Source organism: Dipteris shenzhenensis, chromosome 20 (assembly GCF_047967505.1).
Source record: "Dipteris shenzhenensis isolate YYH24624 ecotype China chromosome 20, Dip_SZ_1.0, whole genome shotgun sequence".
Taxonomy (NCBI): domain Eukaryota; kingdom Viridiplantae; phylum Streptophyta; class Polypodiopsida; order Gleicheniales; family Dipteridaceae; genus Dipteris; species Dipteris shenzhenensis.
This window is the reverse complement of record NC_141615.1, coordinates 49,531,494-49,553,315: the sequence shown is the minus strand read 5'-3', so window position 1 is coordinate 49,553,315 and position 21,822 is coordinate 49,531,494. Positions and strand designations below refer to the sequence as shown.

Genomic DNA, 21,822 nt, shown 5'->3' with positions numbered 1-21,822 from the left:
TTATGACAACCCCTTGGGGGCCTATAAAAGGAGAGGCCTCAGGCCTCATTTCATATCCCGCAGAGCAGCTTTGGGAGGAGCAAAAAGGAGCAGCACATCCACCATCCTTGGGCCTCTACACAGGAAGTGAACTTAGCTGAACCTAGACTGTCTTCTAGGGCAGAAGGTTGCTGAGATCATAATCACTTGGAGCAGCCCTCAGGACAGCAGACAGGAGCAGCAAAGGGGGAGCCTTAGACCTACATTCAGGCGGACAAGGTGACCTAGGAGAAGCTGCAGACTGAGCTAGAGTGGCTACCCACCTAGGCTGGCTTCCAGACAGCAACTTGGAAGGGATCTAGATTCCGGACAGCAACTTGGAAGGGATCTAGATAGAGAGTCTACATATGCTCGAGGTGGAGCACGCAGGCTCAGAGATCTAGAAGTGTCAGGCTTGTAGTAGAAGGACCTTTTGGTATAGTTTCTGGACGGATAAAGTGTTGCTTCTATATCTCTCTCTGAGCATTGTCTATTTACTGGCTTGCACATCTATGCACATAAGTTAAGAAGTTTGTGATTCCACACCCCACACGCACACTGTGTGAGCTCCTGGGCAATACTATCAGTCTTCCGCTGTGTGTACTATCTGTTGGGTCATTTCTAACATGATATCAGAGCCCAAAGTAGGAGGCTCACAGATGTGGGAGCCTGAAGGCAGAGACCTTGCTGAAGGACGACCCTGGTTCAGAGGCTCTTGGGAATCCACTTCCACGACTGGAGGACAGTGCCCTTGCGAGAAGGAGGGTGACTCAGGTTCAGTCAGGTGCGTTTAAAGTTTGTGGTCCATGTTATTTGGAGATGTTCTTTTGTTGCGGACCTTGCCAAAGGAAGGACGGGTTCAAACAGACCCTCAGAGCATGGTGCCTGGAAGACTCCAGGTTGTTCACTCATTATGAGGGGGGCAACTGGAAGATCGTGACGGCTACATTGCTCGAGTTCGAAGGCAGGAACATTACTGAAGATGGTGGTGCCAGGAGGTGCTACCAAAGATGGACCTGTGTACTAGGATGGTGTGCGGAAGCGGAACTAGACCTGGTGGAGCAAGAGCCACTGGATGAAAAGCTAGGAAAAGATTTTGACATCGAAAAGTTGCAGAGGACTATGACCAGGGAGAGTTACTAGAGCATCTTCATTGACGTGTTGGCATTGGGCATGGATGTGTTGGTGAGAGGGGGTTTTGGAATAGTCACCTCCCCATCTGTAAGCCCCCATATGAGGAGAGCATGGGGGGAGTGAACCTAGGAAAAGAAAGAGGGAGGGGGCTGCCACATGGGTAGCACCTCACACAAAGAAAGGAGAGTTCTTGGCAGAAGAAAGCTTGCCTCGAGGGCAGATTTGGCAGAGAATGGCCAGGTGATTGTCAAGGACAGAGCAGAGCAGATCTGCGCAACATCTCCATCAAGGAACGAAGGCGCGATGACATCAGCCACAGTATGGATCTGTACGGGTTGCTGCAGGGCAGTTTACGGAAGGTGGATGGGCAGGGCATGGCACCGGCAAAGGGCTGCAGCATGACGCAACATGGCGGAGGTCTATGGGCAAGTATACGGCCTGCAGGAGGGTCTCCAGCAGCAACTAAGGGCAGCCTAACCAGCAGCCCAAAAGGGCTGGGCTAGGGCCCTTATATAGGGCTGGTTGGACCAGCCAACCAGGTCGTCTAGGAAGCTGATTGGTCAGCCAGTCTCGTCTGCCAGGATGAGGCTGGCTGGTCGGTTTTATGACAGCCCCTTGGGGGCCTATGAAAGGAGAGGCCTCAGGCCTCATTTCATATCCAGCACAGCAGCTTTGGGAGGAGCAGGAAGGAGTAGCACATCCACCATCCTTGGGCCTCTACACAGGAAGTGAAGGAGAGAGGTGTTGCTGTAGACTTAGCTGAACCTAGACTGTCCTGTAGGGCAGAAGGTTGCTGAGATCATAATCACTTGGAGCAGCCCTCAGGACAGCAGACAGGAGCAGCAAAGGGGGAGCCTTAGACCTACATTCAGAAGGACAAGGTGACCTTGGAGAAGCTGCAGACTGAGCTAGAGTGGCTCCCCACCTAGGCTGGCTTCCGGACAGCAACTTGGAAGGGATCTAGACAAAGAGTCTACATATGCTCGAGGTGGAGCACGCGGGCTCAGAGATCTAGAAGTGTCAGGCTTGTAGTAGAAGGACCTTTTGGTATAGTTTCTGGACGGACGGAAATATAAAGTGTTGCTTGTATATTTGTCTCTGAGCATTGTCTATTTACAAGCTTGCACATCTATGCACATAAGTTAAGATGTTTGTGATTCCACACCCCACATGCACACTGTGTGAGCTCCTGGGCAATACTATCAGTCTTCCGCTGTGCGTATCCTCTATTGGGTCATTTCTAACATGGTATCAGAGCCCAAGTAGGAGGCTCACAGATGTGGGAGCCTGAAGGCAGGGACCTTGCTGAAGGATGACCCTGGTTCAGAGGCTCTTGGGAATCCACTTCCACGACTGGAGGACAGTGCGTTTAAAGTTCGTGGTCCAGGTTATCTGGAGATGCTCTTTTGTTGCGGACCTTGCCAAAGGAAGGACGGGTTCAAACAGACCCTCAGAGCATGGTGCCTGGAAGACTCCAGGTTGTTCACTCATTATGAGGGGGACAAAGATCGTGACGGCTACATTGCTCGAGTTCGAAGGCAGGAACATTACTGAAGATGGTGGTGCCAGGAGGTGCTACCAAAGATGGACCTGTGTACTAGGATGGTGTGCGGAAGTGGAACTAGACCTGGTGGAGCAAGAGCCACTGGATGAAAAGCTAGGAAAAGATTTTGACATCGAAAAGTTGCAGAGGACTATGACCAGGGAGAGTTACTAGAGCATCTTCATTGACGTGTTGGCATTGGGCATGGATGTGTTGGTGAGAGGGGGTTTTGGAATAGTCACCTCCCCATCTGTAAGCCCCCATATGAGGAGAGCATGGGGGGGGTGAACCTAGGAAAAGAAAGAGGGAGGGGGCTGCCACATGGGTAGCACCTCACACAAAGAAAGGAGAGTTCTTGGCAGAAGAAAGCTTGCCTCGAGGGCAGATTTGGCAGAGAATGGCCAGGTGGTTGTCAAGGACAGAGCAGAGCAGATCTGCGCAACATCTCCATCAAGGAACGAAGGCGCGATGGCGTCAGCCACAGTACGGATCTGTACGGGCTGCTGCAGGGCAGTTTACGGAAGGTGGACAGGCAGGGCATGGCACCGGCAAAGGGCTGCAGCATGACGCAACATGGCGGAGGTCTATGGGCAGGTATATGGCCTGCAGGAGGGTCTCCAACAGCAACTAAGGGCAGCCTAACCAGCAGCCCAAAAGGGCTGGGCTAGGGCCCTTATATAGGGCTGGTTGGACCAGCCAACCAGGTCGTCTAGGAAGCAGACTGGTCAGCCAGTCTCGTCTGCCAGGATGAGGCTGGCTGGTCGGTTTCATGACAGCCCCTTGGGGGCTTGTAAAAGGAAAGGCCTTAGGCCTCATTTCATATCCAGCAGAGCAGCTTTGGGAGGAGCAGAAAGGAGCAGCACATCCACCATCCTTGGGCCTCTACACAGGAAGTGAAGGAGAGAGGTGTTGCTGCAGGCTTGTAGTAGAAGGACCTTTTGGTATTGTATCCTGTCCTAGTTTCTGGATGGATGGAAATATAAAGTGTTGCTTCTATATTTGTCTCTGAGCATTGTCTGTTTACTGGCTTGCACATAAGTTAAGAAGTTTGTGATTCCACACTCTACACGGACACTGTGTGAGCTCCTTGGCAATACTGTTTGGTTTATAAGAACTCTTAGTCATGGCAGATGTTTTCCCTTCGCTTTTCGAGGAGTGGCATCCAGTTGAGTCATTCATAGCAAGTTCATTGCGATTCATGAGGATTTAGGTAAGCAAATGCATGCTGGGGAAAGGTAGGCCTCCTTGCGAAAGAAGAATGTGTATTGGTATAATGCAACATACATCACTCCAAGGATGTCATCAAGATATGGCCATCTGCAAAGCATTGCACCACCACAACTTCAAGACATGGATTGAAGGCAACGGCATGTGTCTCTTTCGTTATATATATCTTGACAAATAACAGCGGTCATGCCTTTCTAATAGACCAGCTTCAAAAACCTAAGGCTCGGCTACAATCAAGGGGTGGATGACTGGATTAGTAGGTACTCATAGAAAATTTATGAGGTCACTTTGACTTAGTCAGCATTGGTGAATACATAGAATAGAGGCCATTAATTTATTTTCATTAAACCATGCATACTAACCTCAAAATAAAAGAGACTGTTGCTCAACATGAGATAGGCTGTATCATTCTCAATAAATGTGCGTCTTGTTCTTGCTCTTCATGTCTTAGAAACTTCTACAGAATTGGCTTACTCAACTTCCTCAGCTGCTTGTGCTCCTCTTGCACCTTTCACTTGTCCCACTCATCAAAGACCTTCTTTATGCCCTGCTGCTGTTCATGCCCATCCTTGCCATAGTAGGTAACTTTATGGCTAGAGAAGCCTTTTCTTCATTCATAGCTTCATTGCTCATCCTTGTTTTTTGTGCTGTCCATCCAACAAAACACTGACGACAGTCGATAATTAAGATCGTTCTTATGTTGGAGAATCCAACCTCGTTGCCTTAACAAAAGTAACGTATCCATGCTGCTGTAGATTGTTTTTTTGCATGCCCAAAGCTTCTTCAAGGTAAGTTTCTCAACTTACCTTGAGCAAGTTCTTGGATTCATGTAGGTGTAAGTTTCTCAACTTTCTTGAACATCACACTCCATGGCCATAGGGCCCAGGCTCTTCCAAGTGGAGCTCTTGAGATTTGAGGACCAATAGTGTGAATCTGATCGATCTTCTTAGTATGCCAGAATCATGGTGCACAATTTCATTTTTCTCTTTGGTGGATCAATCGGTGGAGTAGGCATTGGCTAGTCTGTGTTTCTGTTGCTCTTTGACATAGATTTGACTGCCATTCTATGCAGCAATTCTTCCTCTACAACTTCTCTCTTGCACCTTTGCCGCAGTTGCACTCCATGATTCACCAGGACCCCACGGGCCAAGCGTCCATTCACACCTTCGATCAAATTTCATCCTCTATCTCCACTAAGCCCTGATTGCATTTTGAACTTCAGCATGCCATTTTTAATCCCTCTGTTGCCTTAATTGTTGCCTATCGAACTCTTGTTTACGCAATAAGTTGACTCAAATTTGTGCAAGTCTTCCATTAAAGCCAATGTAGATACTGGCATGTGCCTTCATTTTGATTCATCTGCAGCCTGTACATGTCTTGCTTCAGGAGAAACCTGGTGTTCTTTTAATTCCTTCTGAAGAGTCTCAACGTTCTCCCAGTTCTCTGTGACAGTTTGTCAGATTAAGGTGGTGAGCGTGGTGCTTCCCATAGCTCTTCCCTGAAGTCCTAAGGCTCTCTCATCCTTCTTCTACCAGGTTGCTCGTCTAAGTACCGTGAACATTGCTTGGCTTCTTTTCCTTTCGGAAAACCATCGGCCATACAGCCCTCTCAAAGAAAAGTCTGGTATCAAATTGCCAGGCTGGAAAGGGTCACCATCGCGAACTTGGCGATTGCATGACTCACTCGAGGCAAAAACTGTAAGAAAACAATACAACGTCTGTGCTCAATAGATAACGGGATCTCGTATGCAAGAGATAGTATGGACAATAAAAAATTTGATTACTGTAAAACTCATACAATAGATGGCGCTGCCTCCCAGCCGTGCGCTCCTGTGTGAGAAGCTTCGATGGCATGCTGGAAACAGTAGAGGACGGAGGCTGGATGCTAAGGAATCAGGGTTGCTGTAGCCAGTGATGATGATGGGCTTCACGGGCTTGCTCTTATATAGCCACCAGTCGTAGTCGGTTAGACCCAATTGGGTGACCGATCCAGTCGGCCCAAAACGGCCGACTGGAGGTCGGTCCCAAAATAGGCCACCGACCACACGATAGAACCGTGGCGCAGAATAGAGCAACTAACCTATGGTTGCTGTTCAGTATTACTACTCACAAAACTAGTCTGCATGCACATCAAAGCCCTGCTCTGATGCCAACTGATATGAATTATTTACAATGAAGTACATATAGACGTCAAGCTATTTAAAAATTATAATTGCGAAAGGGAATGCCATAGTTCCAGATCACTTATTCAAAAGCACTCAGAAACCACATGCAGTCTATCCAGCCTTGTTGTGCTTACATTGTACTAAAAAACAAAGACTAACACTCACATACACCATCTTGCTCTATATATCTCTCCAACTAGTGGTGATTGCACCACCCTAATAGGCCACCTTAGGCCTTTGAAGGCTGGGACTAGACTGAATATAACCTTGAGAAGTCGTGAGGACCAACAGGTTGCTCTGACCTTGCTCAGGGCTGGCCAAGACGTTGCACGATTGACACATATTCTTTTTAATGCAAACTAACTAAACCATGCATACTAACCTATCCATGCTCAGTGTTGGATTAATAACCCTTACACAAACCACATTTTCTTGAAATTCCTGCGAGTACATGATTGAGAATTGGAAGGTAATGCGTAGCTCTTCACATTGTTGGAATGCTCTGTGCCAAGCTTGCAGTCTTTGATTTTCCCATGTCCTGGTTCTGTTGGAAAGGTCACCTCCCCATCTGTAAGCCTCCATATGAGGAGAGCATGGGGGGGGGGAACTTGGGTCTTGAGAGACTGACATATGGGCAAGGTTATGTCTACCATGTGGGTAGGAATCAAAGAGAAAAGAAAAGATACGTACATGGAGGGACCGTAATGTCTGTAACAGATGGAGCTGAAAGCCAGGAGAAGAAAGAGATGCACAGAGCATGAATCTGGCCTGGAAGAGGCAGATCTGGAGCAGCAAACATGGCAAGGATATCCTGGGAAGTAGCGCCTGTGTGGCAAGCCAAAAGACGGAGTTTGTGGGCAAGAAGGCAACCTTCAACAGAGCCAGAATGTGGCGCAATGATGGCAAGACAAACCAGCAGACGAGTGGCCTGTATAAGTGAGCTGGGAATAGCCAGCCAACCAGGCCTATTTAACTAGGCCAGGCCATGCTTGGAAGTGTGGGCCAAAGGCCCTAGAAAAGAGAGCCCCCAAGGGGCATTTATAGAGTAGACCAGGTCAGGTCAGCCTGTTTGGGTTGGCCAGAGGCAGCCTGACTGGTCGGCTATTTTGAGGAGAGGCACTGGGCCTCATAATTCATCCAGCAACTCAACAAAAACAGGAGCAGACAAGAGCAGCCAAGGTCACTCCCTTGGCTCTCATACTGGAGGTGAAGGAGAGTTGAAGGTGTGCTGCAGACTGAGCTCTCTAGGGGCTGAACCTTGGCTGTCTCTCAGGGCAGCAAGGTGTTGCGATCTAGTTGGAGAGTCTACATACGCTCGAGGTGGAGCACGCTGGCTCAAGTCTAGAGTTATCCGGCAGATAGTAGAAGTACCTTGTGGTAAAGTCAAAGGACCACGCTCTGGTGGGACTTTGGATCTATCTCTCTTTTGTATTTTGTCCATAGCTTTGGACGGAAATATATATTCTTTTGGTAGCTTCTATATCTGGCTGGTTCATTGTCTATTGATGAGTCTGCACATCTATGTGATGCACATAAGTTTAAGAAGTTTGTGATTCCACTCCCCACACACTGTGTGAGCTCCTAGGCTATTCTATTAGTCTTCTGCTGTGCGTACCCTCTGTTGGTCGATTTCTAACATGGTATTAGAGCCCAAGTAGGAGGTTCACAAGTGTGGGAGCCTTAAGGCAAGGGCCTTGCTCAAGGACGACTTTGATTCAGAGGCTCTAGGGAATCGACTCCCACAACTGGAGGACAGTGCCCTTGCGAGAAGGAGGGTGACTCAGGTTCAGTCAAGTGTGTACAAAGTTTTGCTCTACAGAAGGTTGAGTTTGTTCAACTTTGCTGCGTGGTTAAGCAACATAGATGTTGATTTTAGAAAACTTTGTGTACAAAGTTTTGCTCTACAGAAGGCCTATTTAACTAGGCCAGGCCATGCTTGGAAGTGTGGGCCAAAGGCCCTAGAAAAGAGAGCCCCCAAGGGGCATTTATAGAGTAGACCAGGTCAGGTCAGCCTGTTTGGGTTGGCCAGAGGCAGCCTGACTGGTCGGCTATTTTGAGGAGAGGCACTGGGCCTCATAATTCATCCAGCAACTCAACAAAAACAGGAGCAGACAAGAGCAGCCAAGGCCACTCCCTTGGCTCTCATACTGGAGGTGAAGGAGAGTTGAAGGTGTGCTGCAGACTGAGCTCTCTAGGGGCTGAACCTTGGCTGTCTCTCAGGGCAGCAAGGTGTTGCGATCTAGATGGAGAGTCTACATACGCTCGAGGTGGAGCACGCTGGCTCAAGTCTAGAGTTATCCGGCAGATAGTAGAAGTACCTTGTGGTAAAGTCAAAGGACCACGCTCTGGTGGGACTTTGGATCTATCTCTCTTTTGTATTTTGTCCATAGCTTTGGACGGAAATATATATTCTTTTGGTAGCTTCTATATCTGGCTGGTTCATTGTCTATTGATGAGTCTGCACATCTATGTGATGCACATAAGTTTAAGAAGTTTGTGATTCCACTCCCCACACACTGTGTGAGCTCCTAGGCTATTCTATTAGTCTTCTGCTGTGCGTACCCTCTGTTGATCGATTTCTAACATGGTATTAGAGCCCAAGTAGGAGGCTCACAAGTGTGAGAGCCTGAAGGCAGGGGCCTTGCTCAAGGACGACTTTGATTCAGAGGCTCTAGGGAATCGACTCCCACAACTGGAGGACAGTGCCCTTGCGAGAAGGAGGGTGACTCAGGTTCAGTCAAGTGTGTACAAAGTTTTGCTCTACAGAAGGTTGAGTTTGTTCAACTTTGCTGCGTGGTTAAGCAACATAGATGTTGATTTTAGAAGCCTCTTCAGCCCCTTCTCTCCCTTCCTCCTCCATATTTCTTTCTTTCACCATCCCTAACTTAGGAGAGTCTCGGAAACTGGATGGGATAACTTACCCTATTTGGAAGGTGAAGATCCGGAGTCATTTAGTGGCTCGGAAACTATGAAAACTGACAACGGGAGCAGAGGCGAGCGAAGCCGGAGGATATGGTGGACAACAAGGGGGAGATACTCATACCAGTGGATGGAGAGGAGCTCGAAGCTTGGCAAGATAGAGATGCCACGCCCTGGTATTGATCATAGGGACTACGGCGGACTCTGTGCTTCCTCACATCCAGATGACCGACACGTCAGTAGAGGAGTGGGCCATTATGAAGGATCTATACGAGACAAATAACACATCCTGAATCTTGCTTCTTCAGCATCAGCTCTACAACTTAGATATGGATGAAGGAGATTCGGTGCATGACCACTTGACAAAGGTTAAGGTGGTGAGGGATCAACTAGCATCGGTTGGTCAGAAGGTGGACTTGTGCCAGTTGGCCTTGATGGTACTGAGGAGGCTACCCCGGAGTTTCAAAAGCCTCGTTACGATTGTGACAGTAGGATAGAGGACCAAACCTCCGACTTTTGAGGAGTTGGGTCCATTACTGCTCCAAGAAGAAGATAGGGAGAACCTCTACAACAATGACAAAGATGACAAGGTGTTGTTGGCAAAGGATTACACTAGCAAACAAAAGGGCAATTCTAACGGTGGCAAGTCCAATAAGGATGACTCTGGAGATGATGAGGACACTTCCAAGAGGAAGCAGAAGAAGAAGTGCTTCTATTGCGACACGCCAGGCCATTTTGCAAAGGATTGCAAAAAGAAGAAGGCAAATCAGAAAAACAACAAGGAGTCCAACTCAGATTTAGAGGGTGACACAAAAGCCAACACTAATGTGGTAATCAAAGAACTGTTCTTGGTGACATCTCTGTGTGTTACTGTGAAGATGTCTGACATTGAGATGTGGGCCGACGGGAAGTTAGAAACCTTTGTGAAGGTGGACAACATGGGATGCTTGGAATCTTCAAGGCGCGTGGCTGTTGATACTACCACAAGGGTAGATTCGATGGAGTGCTCTAGTGTTTCATGTTCAGATGGTTGTTGTGATTTCAAGATTGCACAGGTTTTTGATATGTGCCTCGATGAGGTGCATGGTTTGCTTTTAGCGCAAGCACAGAGGTAGTACGACGGTTTGGTATGTACTTGATGTTCTTAATTTAAACCTTTATAGCATGCTGTGAGAGAATCTTCTCTTCATATGTCTTAGGTAATGCGAGATTGGAAGGAATGGCCCTTCTTCAAAGGCAGAAGGGGAAGTGTGGGGTGCTTCGACACAGATTGCTGGAAGGTGATGGACAAGGTAACTGAAGCCAGAAAAGTATCTGCTTGAGAGCTTAGTGAGAGTTCGTGGTCAAGGTTATCTAGAAATAATCTTGGGAAATCATTTCTTTTATTGCGGACCTTGCCAAAGGAAGGATGTTTTTTTCCCCCCCCCCCAAAGAAAGGAACCTTCTATTAATGCTTGAAAGATTTCATACAAGACAGCAACCCCGAAGGTGCTGAGTATGGAAAAAACCGGAAAAGGTTGAAAGAAAGAAACCGGCCTGTTCTAGAGAAGCACAGCTCACTGCCTAGGGGATATGTGGAACTGGGACTAACAGCTAAGTGGGGGGACTATATAGCCAGCGAATCCCTCGTGGAGTGAAGATGTAGAAAACGCTTACAGGCCAAGCCTTGCAGAAACGAGCACGCCTCTCGATAGTCGTCTTGGAGCCTGGGTCCCACGCTCCCAGGTGGACCGTAGAGTGTAAATGATATCCTGCTAGATGGCAACTAGGGTAGCCGAGGGTGGAACCGGGTGCTCACCCATCACAAGACTGTAGTGAGCCACCCAAATGTTCCAAGCTGTGATGCTGGCTACCACCTCCCAAACACTGTCCTCCCTAGTAGGAGGAGAAGCTAAGCTGTCAGGAGGGATTGCCTCGTGGAGTGCAATCCTCTGGATGCTCTGACCCTGTATCCGGTAGGCTGGGGAGATCTCATCAATCTGAATCGCGTGTCCTTTCTCTGTCAACCAAGCCACCATCCTTGTAGTCTCTATGAAGACTTTGCATACGTGTCATGATTCTGAGGGCTCCCATCCAGATCCTCGCTGCGCTACGACAGCTCCACAGGCAATGCGGGATAGTCTCCAGAACACCATCGGAGCAACAATGGCATTGCCCCTCCACTCGCATCTGCTACAACCACGGTCCGATGGGCAAGCCTCATAAGTCCTGTGAGACTACTGTCGGAACGTGATCCCAAACTAGCTCTCGGGCCACAAGACGAGATGGGGTCATCCTCTCCGTCTGAAAGAGTTGGCTGTAAAAATTGGTGGTCATGTCCAGAATCTCTTGCGGGTCAGTGTGCATGATGCCTTGTGACACCCGGAGATTCTGTAGCTTTGTGCTTGCCGATTGGGGCCCAGTGGTTTGAAAGAACTGCTTCGTCATCCTGTCCCCCTGCTGCACCCATCGGGCCCGAGAGGAGTGATAGGAGAACTCAGCCCACTGCAACTCCTTGTCCTGAAGCTCGAGACGAGCGCTCTCAAATCTGTCACTAAGCCACTGAGAACCTGGGTCCTGCTCCTTGAGCCTCTCGATGGAGGTGAGGTCTCTCCTCAAAGCCCACTCACGCTCCTGAAGGGTCCTCCTCCGCCTAAGGGCGTGAGCCTGTAGCTCCTCACTGCTCCTCTGAATCGCATCGGCCACCCATGCAGCCCAGCCCTCACACGATGTCATCTCTGACTGCTCCCAAATCCCTGCCATGACTTGCTGAATCTCCTCGTCTTGCAGGAGGTCCTCTGGAATGCGGACCTCCTTCTAGGGGAGACCTCGGCGGGGCTGATACAAGTGAAATACCACTAGAGAGTGGTCTGACATCATGGTACCTGCTAGAATCCGGATAGATCCGCCTTTGTGTAGTGCCCACTCCCCAACATAGAAGCGGTCTAATCTCTCTAGCAATCCATCGTGTCTCCTTTGTCCAAAGGAGAAGAGAAAGCTGCCAGGTGTCCTGTTGAAATCTCTCTCTCCACAGGTCTCTGCCACTGATCATGAAAATGAATTGCTCCTAGGTGCTACGCTCTGCTGCTGGCATCTCAGAGAACGAGGCACCACTCTGCTTGTCTTTCCCAAACTCTAGGTTGTTGAAGTCACCTCCAACAATCCAGGAGTCTACATCTGGAAGACACTCTAACAGCCTCCTCCAATAGGCTAGGCGGTGTTGTCTACACGCTGGGGCATACACGTTCAGGATCCCAATCCTGGACTCTCCCATTTGAACTCCCATCCAAACTACCCATCCTGGAATGAGCTCGTCCTGATCGTAGACCTCTCGAGCCAAAGTTTGTGAGACTGAGATGCAGACCCCTCCGCTCCGTCCTACTACGGGGGACCACTCCTCTGGACCTCTCCCTGGGAGAAGGTGATGGCGTCGTCTGATGTTTGCGGTTGAAAACATGTGCTCCTGAATCATAAGGATGTCCACTGCCTGCCCTACCATTGCCCTCTCTGCAACTCCTGCCGGAGTATCAAGTACTGCGGTTGGCTACAAACACGGTCGTGGAGCTCGTGTACGTTCCAACTCACTATGGTCCAGCTCATGAGGACGGGGGAGTCGGGAACAAGGCTCTCTTGTGAGTGGGTGCCTGTCCCAGAAAGATTGCCTTGTGTGATTTTGTCGGGGGTTTGGAGGGTGAGTAATCAGTGTCTGTGCGGCGCCGTACTAGGGTGGATACCGGCTCAATACCGATCTTCCGTGCTCACTTCATCATGAAGGAGGCTTCCACCCCGAACAGCTCCGCACACTTCTGGAGGGGCCAGAAGTGTGCCTGCTCCACCTTTGCCTCTAGCGGCAATTTGATAACTCTTGTCGCCGAACCACTCACCGGCTCCTTGCGCGTGAAGCTCAATTGAAAGTTCACCTCTGCGCCATCGGCGTACGAAAGGTCTAGTCCTTGTGGCCCCATCCACTAGTCCATCATGAGTGTAATCTGATTTTCCAAAATAGCATCGAACACCTCCAGGGACCACTTCTCTGACCCTGTGGAGGCAAACGGAAATCTCCAAACGGGGTGTGTCTGAGATCCCATGCACTGATCAAACCCCCCTTCTAGGGGTGAAGGACCATGAGCATTACCTCCAATGGTAGAGGATATGAGTCCGGAATCTTCAGATAGTTCCAGGGTCCTAACCTCCATAAGTCCCGCGGTAAGGGACGCCTAGGCTAGAGGTTGGGAGTTGCTAACCGAGAGGATGAGCCTCGTCCCTCAGGATCCCTTCCTGAACGGACCTGTTGCTGCGATGAGGAAGCAGAAGGGGGCGTCATCGTTCCCTTGCTTGCTGGTAGGGATGTCGAAGCGGAAGAACCTGCTGTTGAAGTGCAGTTGGGGGCGGCGGGAGAGGAAGGGGTAGGGACGCGGGGGACAGAGGGAGGGGGGCGGGTGGTGAGAGTGACCATAGAAGGGGGGGTTGAGGGGGGGGGGAGGGGGCGGGGGAAACCCTAGAGGGGGAGGGGGAAGTGAAGAGGAAGAAGAGGAGGGGTCGGGAGGGGGAGGAGGAGGGATAAGGATGACCTCATGCTCCCCTTGTTGATCAGGCTCATCGGGGCTTTGAATCGGCTCCTTCTCAGCCCCCGTCGGGCTAGCGTTTGCGGCTTCCGCCATTGCCACATCTGAAGCTCCTGGGGCTCGCTGCTATTGCAAGGGTGGGTGCGGAGACTGAACCTTCGAAGTTGGAGGATTGTTTGGATGGGCGGTGGCCCTTGCCGCTGGGGGAGGTGGCTCCTGCTGTTCCTCCTTCGAGGCCTCTTGGTCAACCTTGTTCCTCTCTTTGCGATTGGCCCTCTGCCTGCGGCGCTTGCGGGCCTGCTTGCTTGGTTTCTTTTTCTTTTTAACCTGGGTCCAGTCCGCTTTCTTAGGGGGTAACCCATGGGGGGTGAGACTCCTGCTGCTCTTGCCTGAGAGGATGCTGGACTCAGGCCTGCTGACTCTGTCTACTCTACAGAGGAGGGGGGGGAGGTGCATGAGGGAGGCCACGGGGCAATCTCTGGCGAAGTGACCCATCTGTCTGCACCAAAGACATTGGCCTAGTAACCCGGAAATCTCTACCCTTTGGCAAAGTGTGCCCCCTTCAAGGGCCTTGAGAAGGATCAACTTTGGGAGAGGCTCTGGGCTCTCAACCATCAGTCTAATCCTGGGGACTCCATCATCTGCTAGAACTGAGGCGGCCAACTTTGGCGAGGACTCGAGCAGTGTGCCAAATGCCCGACCAATGGAAGGGAGGATGGCTCGATACTCCTTGGGGAGCCTTGGGAAGCGGAGTGTAACTAGAAAACGTGGAACATGGTGTGTCGTATCCATGTCCTCCACTATGAACCCATGATACCAAGGAAAGAGGTAAACAAGATGTGGGCCAAGGAGGATGGGGCTCTGCTTCACAAGTGTCGAGGCAGTGTCGGGGGAGCTCAGCTGGATGAGGAAAACGCCTCTTTCATAGATGGTGATCTCCTGGATGTGGTCTCCCTCTAATGCCAAGCTCGCCTGGATCCAGTCTCACACCTGTCTCCGTGTAGGCGTGAGGCCTACAATTCTGCCCACAAGCACCTTGTCTTGGAGGGACTGAACTGCCTGCTGTACCTGTTGCTTGTCAGATGGAGAAAGAAGAACCTTACCGGCTGTGGGATTCGAGGGTGCTACCATAGAGCCCCTTTGGCCAGACCAAAGGTCGCCACCAAGATCCTCTTCCTTCTGACAAACACGAATACTCCTGCTGCTGGTGAAGAAAGGAGGGAAAAAGGGGGGGGGGGTGGGGCGAAGGGAGGACAATGCGGGCGGGCGGAGGCTAATAGGGTGGAAGAAAGGAAGAAGTGGAGAGGGGGGGGGGGGAGATGAAGCAGTGGGGGGGAGGGGGGGGATCAGGAAGAAGGCAAAAGGGAGGTGGAGGGGAAAGGAAGCCCGGGGGGGCGGAGAGAAGGTGGGAGGGGGTGAAAAAAGGGGGGGAGGTGGGGAAGAAGGGGTGAAGGGGCGGGAGGGCGGTGAAGAGAAGGCGGGGGAGGGAAGGAGGAGGTGGAGCAGGGGGCAAAGGGGAGGCGCAGGCGGAAGGGGAGGCGTCGGGAGGGAGGGCAGAGAGGCGGCCTAGGCAGAGGAGATGTGAGGCGGAGCAGCAGCCGGGATGGAGGCGCGGGTGAGGCGGATGGAAGGTCAAGCAGCGATGGCGATGGCGATGGCGGGTAGCAGGAGCAGCCAGGTCCCAGCTATCCCTTTCATGCACCTCCGATACGTGTCTTGAGGTGGCATTTTCAGCCTTCATCATGGCTTTTTTTAGCTCTGTTTGAGGAGCCTTTTTGAAAGATCATAGTGGTAAGGAGAGAAGCAAGCTAACACTGGGAATGGAAAGGATAGGAATTGTTCGGCAACAAAATCATCAATTCAAAGGTATTCCTCAGCTTGCTAGTCTGGCCGCCCCTGTAGGGGAAGATGATCAAGTTGCTGTGCTCCTCTCGAGCATTGAGGAAAATTATAAGTACCGGGAGATCATACCAGCATTGCGTGTGACAAATGGGTTATCATGATATGGTTGCTATGCTTATTGATCATGACAGACGGTATGTAGAAACTTCGGACTCCACTGTATTGTACTCCAAGGGTAAAGGCAAAGGCAAATTCAAGCCTTTCAAATGCAATGGAAGCTTGGTCACACCGAGAATCGCTGCTTCCAGAAGCTTGCCAAGCAACAACACAAGGATCATGTCAACTTGGTTGGGGCGGCAACAAGTGAAGACGACGAAGAAGATGATGCTTCTTGACACTGACTCATGCTCTTACTGCCAACATCAGAGATCTCTCTCTCTATTCAGAGGTCTATGTACCTAATGATCGGGACATCTATTATTCCTACAGCTTGATGTATTTTGGGGTCCTCTGCCCTGGGTAGTCCCCCTAAAATGATATGATTGAGTGTTTGGTTTTCATTGAGTCTAAAGGTCCTCTGCCTTGGATAGTCCTCCTAAAAAGATGTATTGGTTTTCATATTTTGGTGTGTGGCTTCCTAACATGTCCTGTTATGAAGCCAAGGAGGGATGTATTGTGGGAGCCATATGTATTGGCTTTGATAGGTCTCGTTATCAGGCCTAGCCGAGTTCCAAGATGGTGGTGTATTCCTAGACCTATGAGCTGGTCATGTAGCCATGCTATAACGTGAACCTCTGAGCATGTTGAGTCTCAAGCCATGAGAGTGCTTGGATCAACCTCTAAACACGCTCAGATTTTAGCCTCTGAGTTACATGGGGTGCACAGTTTGATGACTATCATTGTCATGTTCTATTCTTGGTTCCATTCCAGTAGTCTCTCACCTTGCCTTCATGAAGGGGTGTTGGAATATGAAGCCAAAGTGAGTCTGAAATGAGTGTTCTAGGTGTGTTTTATAGTCTAGTGAGTCCTAAACATGCCACGTGTCATATTGGGAGCTACCCCATATACACTATGGCTTTCTAGAGTCTAGTGTCACACTATATAGTGTTGTACTTGTCTATTGTCTATTACATCAATCAACATCAAGCCTCTTTGGTATCATATAGTGTGACACTAGACTCTAGAAAGCCATAGTGTATATGGGATAACTCCCAATATGACACGTGGCATGTCCAGGACTCACTAGACTATAAAACACATCTAGAACACTCATTTTAGACTCACTTTGGCTTCATATTCCAACACTTTTTCTCTCATGCTTCACATGATGTATTTCAGCTTCTAGGAAGGATGGGTTGAAACAGACCCTCAGCATGGTGCCTGGAAGACTCCAGGTTGTTCACTCATTATGAGGGAGACAATTGGAAGATCGTGGCGTTTGGGTTGCTCGAGTTTGAAGGCGGGAACATGACGGAAGGTGGTGGTGCCAAGAGGTGCTACCAGAGATTGACCAGGATGGTGTGCGGAAGCAGAACTAGACCAGGTGGAGCAAGAGCGATTGGATGAAAAGCCAGAAAAAGATTTTGACATCGAAATGTTCCAAAGGACTACTACCAGGGAGTTACTGGAGCATCGTCATCATCGACGTGTTGGCATTGGGCCGAGATGTGTCGGTGAGAGGGGGTGTTGGAAAGTTCACCTCCCCATCTGTAAGCCCCCATATGAGGAGAGCATGGGGGTGGTGAACCTGGGTCTTGAGAGACTGACACATGTATGTCTGCCATGTGGGCAGGAATCAAAGAGAAAAGAAAAGAGATGTACTTGGAAAGACCATAATGGCTGGAACAGATGGAGCTGAAAGCCAGGAGAAGAAAGAGATGCACAGAGCATGGATCTGGCCTGGAAGAGGCAGATCTGGAGCAGCAAACATGGCAAGGATATCCCAGGGAAGTAGCGCCTATGTAGCAAGCCAAAAGATGGAGTTTGTGGGCAGGAAGGCGACCTGCAACAGAGCCAGAATGTGGCGCAATGATGGCGGGACAAACCAGCAGACAAGTGGCCTGTGTAAGTGGGCTGGTTGGGCTGGGAATAGCCAGCCAACCAGGCCTATTTAGAGGCTTGGAACTAGGCCAGGCCATGCCTGGAAGTGTGGGCCAAAGGCCCTAGAAAATGAGAGCTCCCAAGGGGCATTTATAGAGCAGACCAGGTCAGGGCCTGGTTGGCCTGTTTGGGTCCGGCCAGAGGCAGCCTGACTGGTCAGCTATTTTGACCAGGCCTTGGGCCTATAAAAGGAGAGGCCTTGGGCCTCATAATTCATCCAGCAACTCAGCAAAAACAGGAGCAGCCAGAAGCCACTCCCTTGGGCCTCATACTGGAGGTGAAGGAGAGTTGAAGGTGTGCTGCAGACTGAGCTCTTTAGGGGCTGAACCTTGGCTGTCTCTCAGGGCAGCAAGGTGTTGTGATCTAGATAGAGAGTCTACATACGCTCGAGGTAGAGCACGCTGGCTCAAGTCTAGAGATATCCGGCAAATAGTAGAAGTACCTTGTGGTAAGATTGAAGGACCATGCTTTGGTGGGTATTTGGATCTCTCTCTCTTTTGTATTGTGTCCATAGCTTTGGACGGAAACATATATTCTTTTGGTAGCTTCCATGCGCAATGCGTGTATCATTCTGTAAAAAGCTTTTTATGTTTTAGTTCGATCCTCAACATTTTGTAAATGGTTATTTAGTAAAACCAATTCTTATCATGTGGGTGTAACTGCCATTTCTTTATGTTCTCTTTCTTCTTTGTCATAACCTTGATACCTACAAAGTATTTCCTGGTAGTGGTTATTTTCATTTTCAGTTTGGTTCCAAAGGGTAAATGTGTAATTTTAAAGGAAGCTTGCCATGTCGTTCTGTTAATGGTGGCTATGTTGTGTTGTGATGTGTTTTTACATCATAGAGTGAGGCTGAGAGAGCGTTCCAGAGGATTAACAATCTCAAGGTATGTTTTTCTTTCTTAAAGTAGTATTTCAAAATGCAAGCGAATATTGACATAGTATGCATTTTGTTTTCAAACCTATCAGCTCTCACAAGTAGCAGTCATTTTGAAAATTAAGGTATTCTGAAGGAAATTTGAACTTGCCGCAGAGAACCACAAATCTTTGGCTTGGAATAAAAATAACCTTAGTCTGCAGAATGTTGATAACATTAGTCTACAGAATGTTGTAGGGACAATCATTGTGGATAAAGAGGGAAACATCCTGCGTTCAAAGCTTTCTGATGTAAGTGTGGGGCCCTGATGGAAAAGATTTACTGCAGATTTTGAATAAGCACTCAAAATCACTCATCGTGTCCATAAAGCATGACGATGAAATCTCCAAGGTTCCCTCTTTTGTAGTCTGAAAATGGCAATGTGAAAAGGTCTAGTCATATTCATGTCCAAAGGGAATTGAAGTTAAAGCTTTGCTATTTTCAAAACCTACGACTGCAATTGTGGGCACATATATATATATATATATATATATAGAGAGAGAGAGAGAGAGAGAGAGAGAGAGAGAGAGAAAGAAAGAAAGAAAGAAATTTTATTAAAGGTCCACGGAAGGCCACACATGGCCTATGGGACACAAAATCATCCGAAAGGAAAATACATCATCAACGATGCGCCAACTAGGTGGCCTCATCGTGATACAGCTAAGATGCCAAAAATGGCTACAAAAATCCTAGATACAAAATGAAATGAAATAGAGTACCAAAAATGCCTAGATACAAAATGTAAAATATGAAATATGAGGAACATCGTCTTCCCTAAGGGGTCTGTAATTCAAAGAAATGATGGAAGTCATGGCCATCGACCATGCCTCCTGCCATGAGTGTGAAGATCTGGGCAAGTGTCAAGTGGGCTGCTGGCGGTGCCAAGTCTCCATGGACCAATCTCCTCCGAAAATCTGCCATCATCCTCCGTCGTCTAGAAATAAAGCGACGGGTACGGCCTCTGTGTAAGATCATCCTGCGGTGCTGCCGGATCATGTCATATGTACATCCTCGGGGTGGAACCATCGGTGCTCTCTGGCAAGATGGGCTATCTCTGTGCTCATGGTCCTGCGCCTCGTCCTGCTCCTCATGAATAACCAGGTCTCTGGCAGGGATGCTACGGTGCTCTCTGAGGAATCTCTCTTTGTATCTGGTGATCTCCCTGATGAACAACGCTAAGCAATACTGATCCTCATACTCCATAATCCGAGAGAGAGGTCCAAATCCGTGCCCAAATAAACAGTGAAATCTACCACGGATCTCATAATATAAAGGGCATTTGCAAACAAAGTGCTCCTCAGTCTCCACCTCCCCCATAGTGCAACAAGGGCATATCCTAGTCTCTCGCGTGGGTCTATGTCCGGTAGCTGTACGACGCATCCTGCCGGCCTCAACGTCTAATCTGTGGGAAGATACCCTGAGCTGGCCCAAGGCAATCCTGAGTGAGTGCGACATATGAACGCCGATATATCCTGGGGATATGATGAAGCCATCCTCTGAAATCCTGAGAAAATGGTCACGATATGTGGCCATCTTCGTAGGAAGCTCCGTGGGATGAACCCAAGTGCGAAACGTGTGTAGCTACAACAAATCTGCCTTGATAACCTGACTGAGCTCATGTTAAGTGAGAGGGAGGCGAGGGGCATCTATGCTGTATCGAAATGATGGCAGCCTATCCATATCCAAGCCCAACGAGGTGAGCCATGTGGAGAGTGTGTGGTACCAACAAAAAGTATGACCTCTCTCCGCTAACATCTGCGAGGATGTCAGTGCTAGCCACGGTAATTGTGCTCTGCCTTCTGCTGAGTCTCCGAGCGCCCTGATCCTATGCAAGTATGTAACTGACTGAAATGCTGCATCTAGCGCTAGGGGTGTAGCTCCGAACTCTGCGAGCATAATCTGATGCGGTACCGTGGGCTTCGCTCTGATCAATCTGGAGAACATGATGATCTGTAACCTCTCTACTCGTCTCTAATCTGCAACACTGAGATCTCCTGCCCAAAAGGGGCTAGCATACATGGCTGCAGGTCTCACCAGCGTATCGAAAAGTAAGGACTTCGTGTCGGGATGCTGAAAATGTGATTGTGCACACTGCCTCTCGAGAAGAGCCAAGGCGGCATACCCTCTGCTGATCCTATCTCGTGCTGCATGCGTCATGGTGAAGACTGGACCTCTAAATGTGGCACCCAAATATGTATACTCCCTGACTAGCTCCACCTCCTGCCCATCAAATGTGAAAGAGAACTCGCCTCTCCTATAAACCTGGTATGACGTGTTGAAGACCATGACTTTGGTCTTCCCAAGGTTTACAGACAACCCTCTGTCCTGACAAAAGCTGTGGAGTGCATGGAGATGTGCCTGTAAACCTTGCTGGGAGGAAGAAATAAGAACCACGTCATCTGCATAGAGGAGAATCGATATCGTGGATCCGGCCAGAAAAGAACCTGTACCACCCATCGTCTGTATGTACATCTCTAACTCATCGATATAGAGACCAAAGAGTGTCGGAGACAAAGGACACCCCTGCTTCACCCCTATCGTACTGCGTACTTTCCCCGACAGCCCCGCCCGTGTCCTGACTCTACCTGTGACTCTCTCATACAAGGCCCTGATCGCCCATTGAATCTCCCCACTAAATCCCAAGTCACGAAGTCGCTGGAAGAGTCTGAAACGCGGCACAGTGTCAAATGCCTTTCTGAAGTCCACGAAGCAACAATAGAGCCGTTGCTTACATGACTTCGCCTCCTCAATCAAAGCCCTGAGTGTGAAGATATGATCTAGAGTCGAGTGCTCTGCACGAAATCCTGCTTGCCCTCTAGCTCTCATACCTGTCGCCTCGGCATGGTCATTTATATGTCCTTCTAGAATGGTCGCATAAATCTTGGCCATGACATGGCCAATCATAATGGTCCTGTAGTTCGACGCCTCCAAAGGATCCCCCGACTTGTGTATGGGTACTATAGTATTTTCTAGCCAACTAGGTGGAAGACCTGTACAAATGGACTCGTTAAAAAGACGGGAGAGAACTGTAGCTAAGGCATCAATCCCATGGATTACATACTCCGCTTGCAATCCATCATGGTCCTTAGCTCTCCCAGTCTTCAAACGATGAACTGCTGCTCGGACACTACTGGATGAGAATAAGGCAGAGGAGGTGGGTCTAGGCACATGGGATAAGTCGATCTGTGGCTGGTCTGGAATATCATATAAAGTGGAAGTATAGGCAAGCCAAACCTGCGGGTTTGTAAGAGGAGTTTAAGATTTCAAGCGAAGGAATTTCTTCCAGAATTCCTTGGAATCACAGCTGAAAAGTAAACTTCTCAGCTCCTCCTGATTCCGGGCTAGAAATTGGCGCTTTTTGCGTCGCACCAAACGCTTGTAACTCTTCTTGGTCTCAATGAGGAGGGGAGACTTC

The 21,822-nt window shown here is 49.3% G+C and overlaps 1 protein-coding gene across 1 annotated transcript in view; it reads left to right on the top strand.

Annotated features, from left to right (window-relative positions):
• Positions 1 to 21,822, top strand: part of LOC147889788 (uncharacterized) — a 44,146-nt gene that overhangs the window by 4,105 nt on the left and 18,219 nt on the right. The window contains exon 3 of the mRNA XM_087392091.1: positions 18,337 to 18,378. Within this exon, the coding sequence (XP_087248217.1) occupies positions 18,337 to 18,378 (42 nt within the window). The remainder of the gene's footprint in view (positions 1 to 18,336; positions 18,379 to 21,822) is intronic.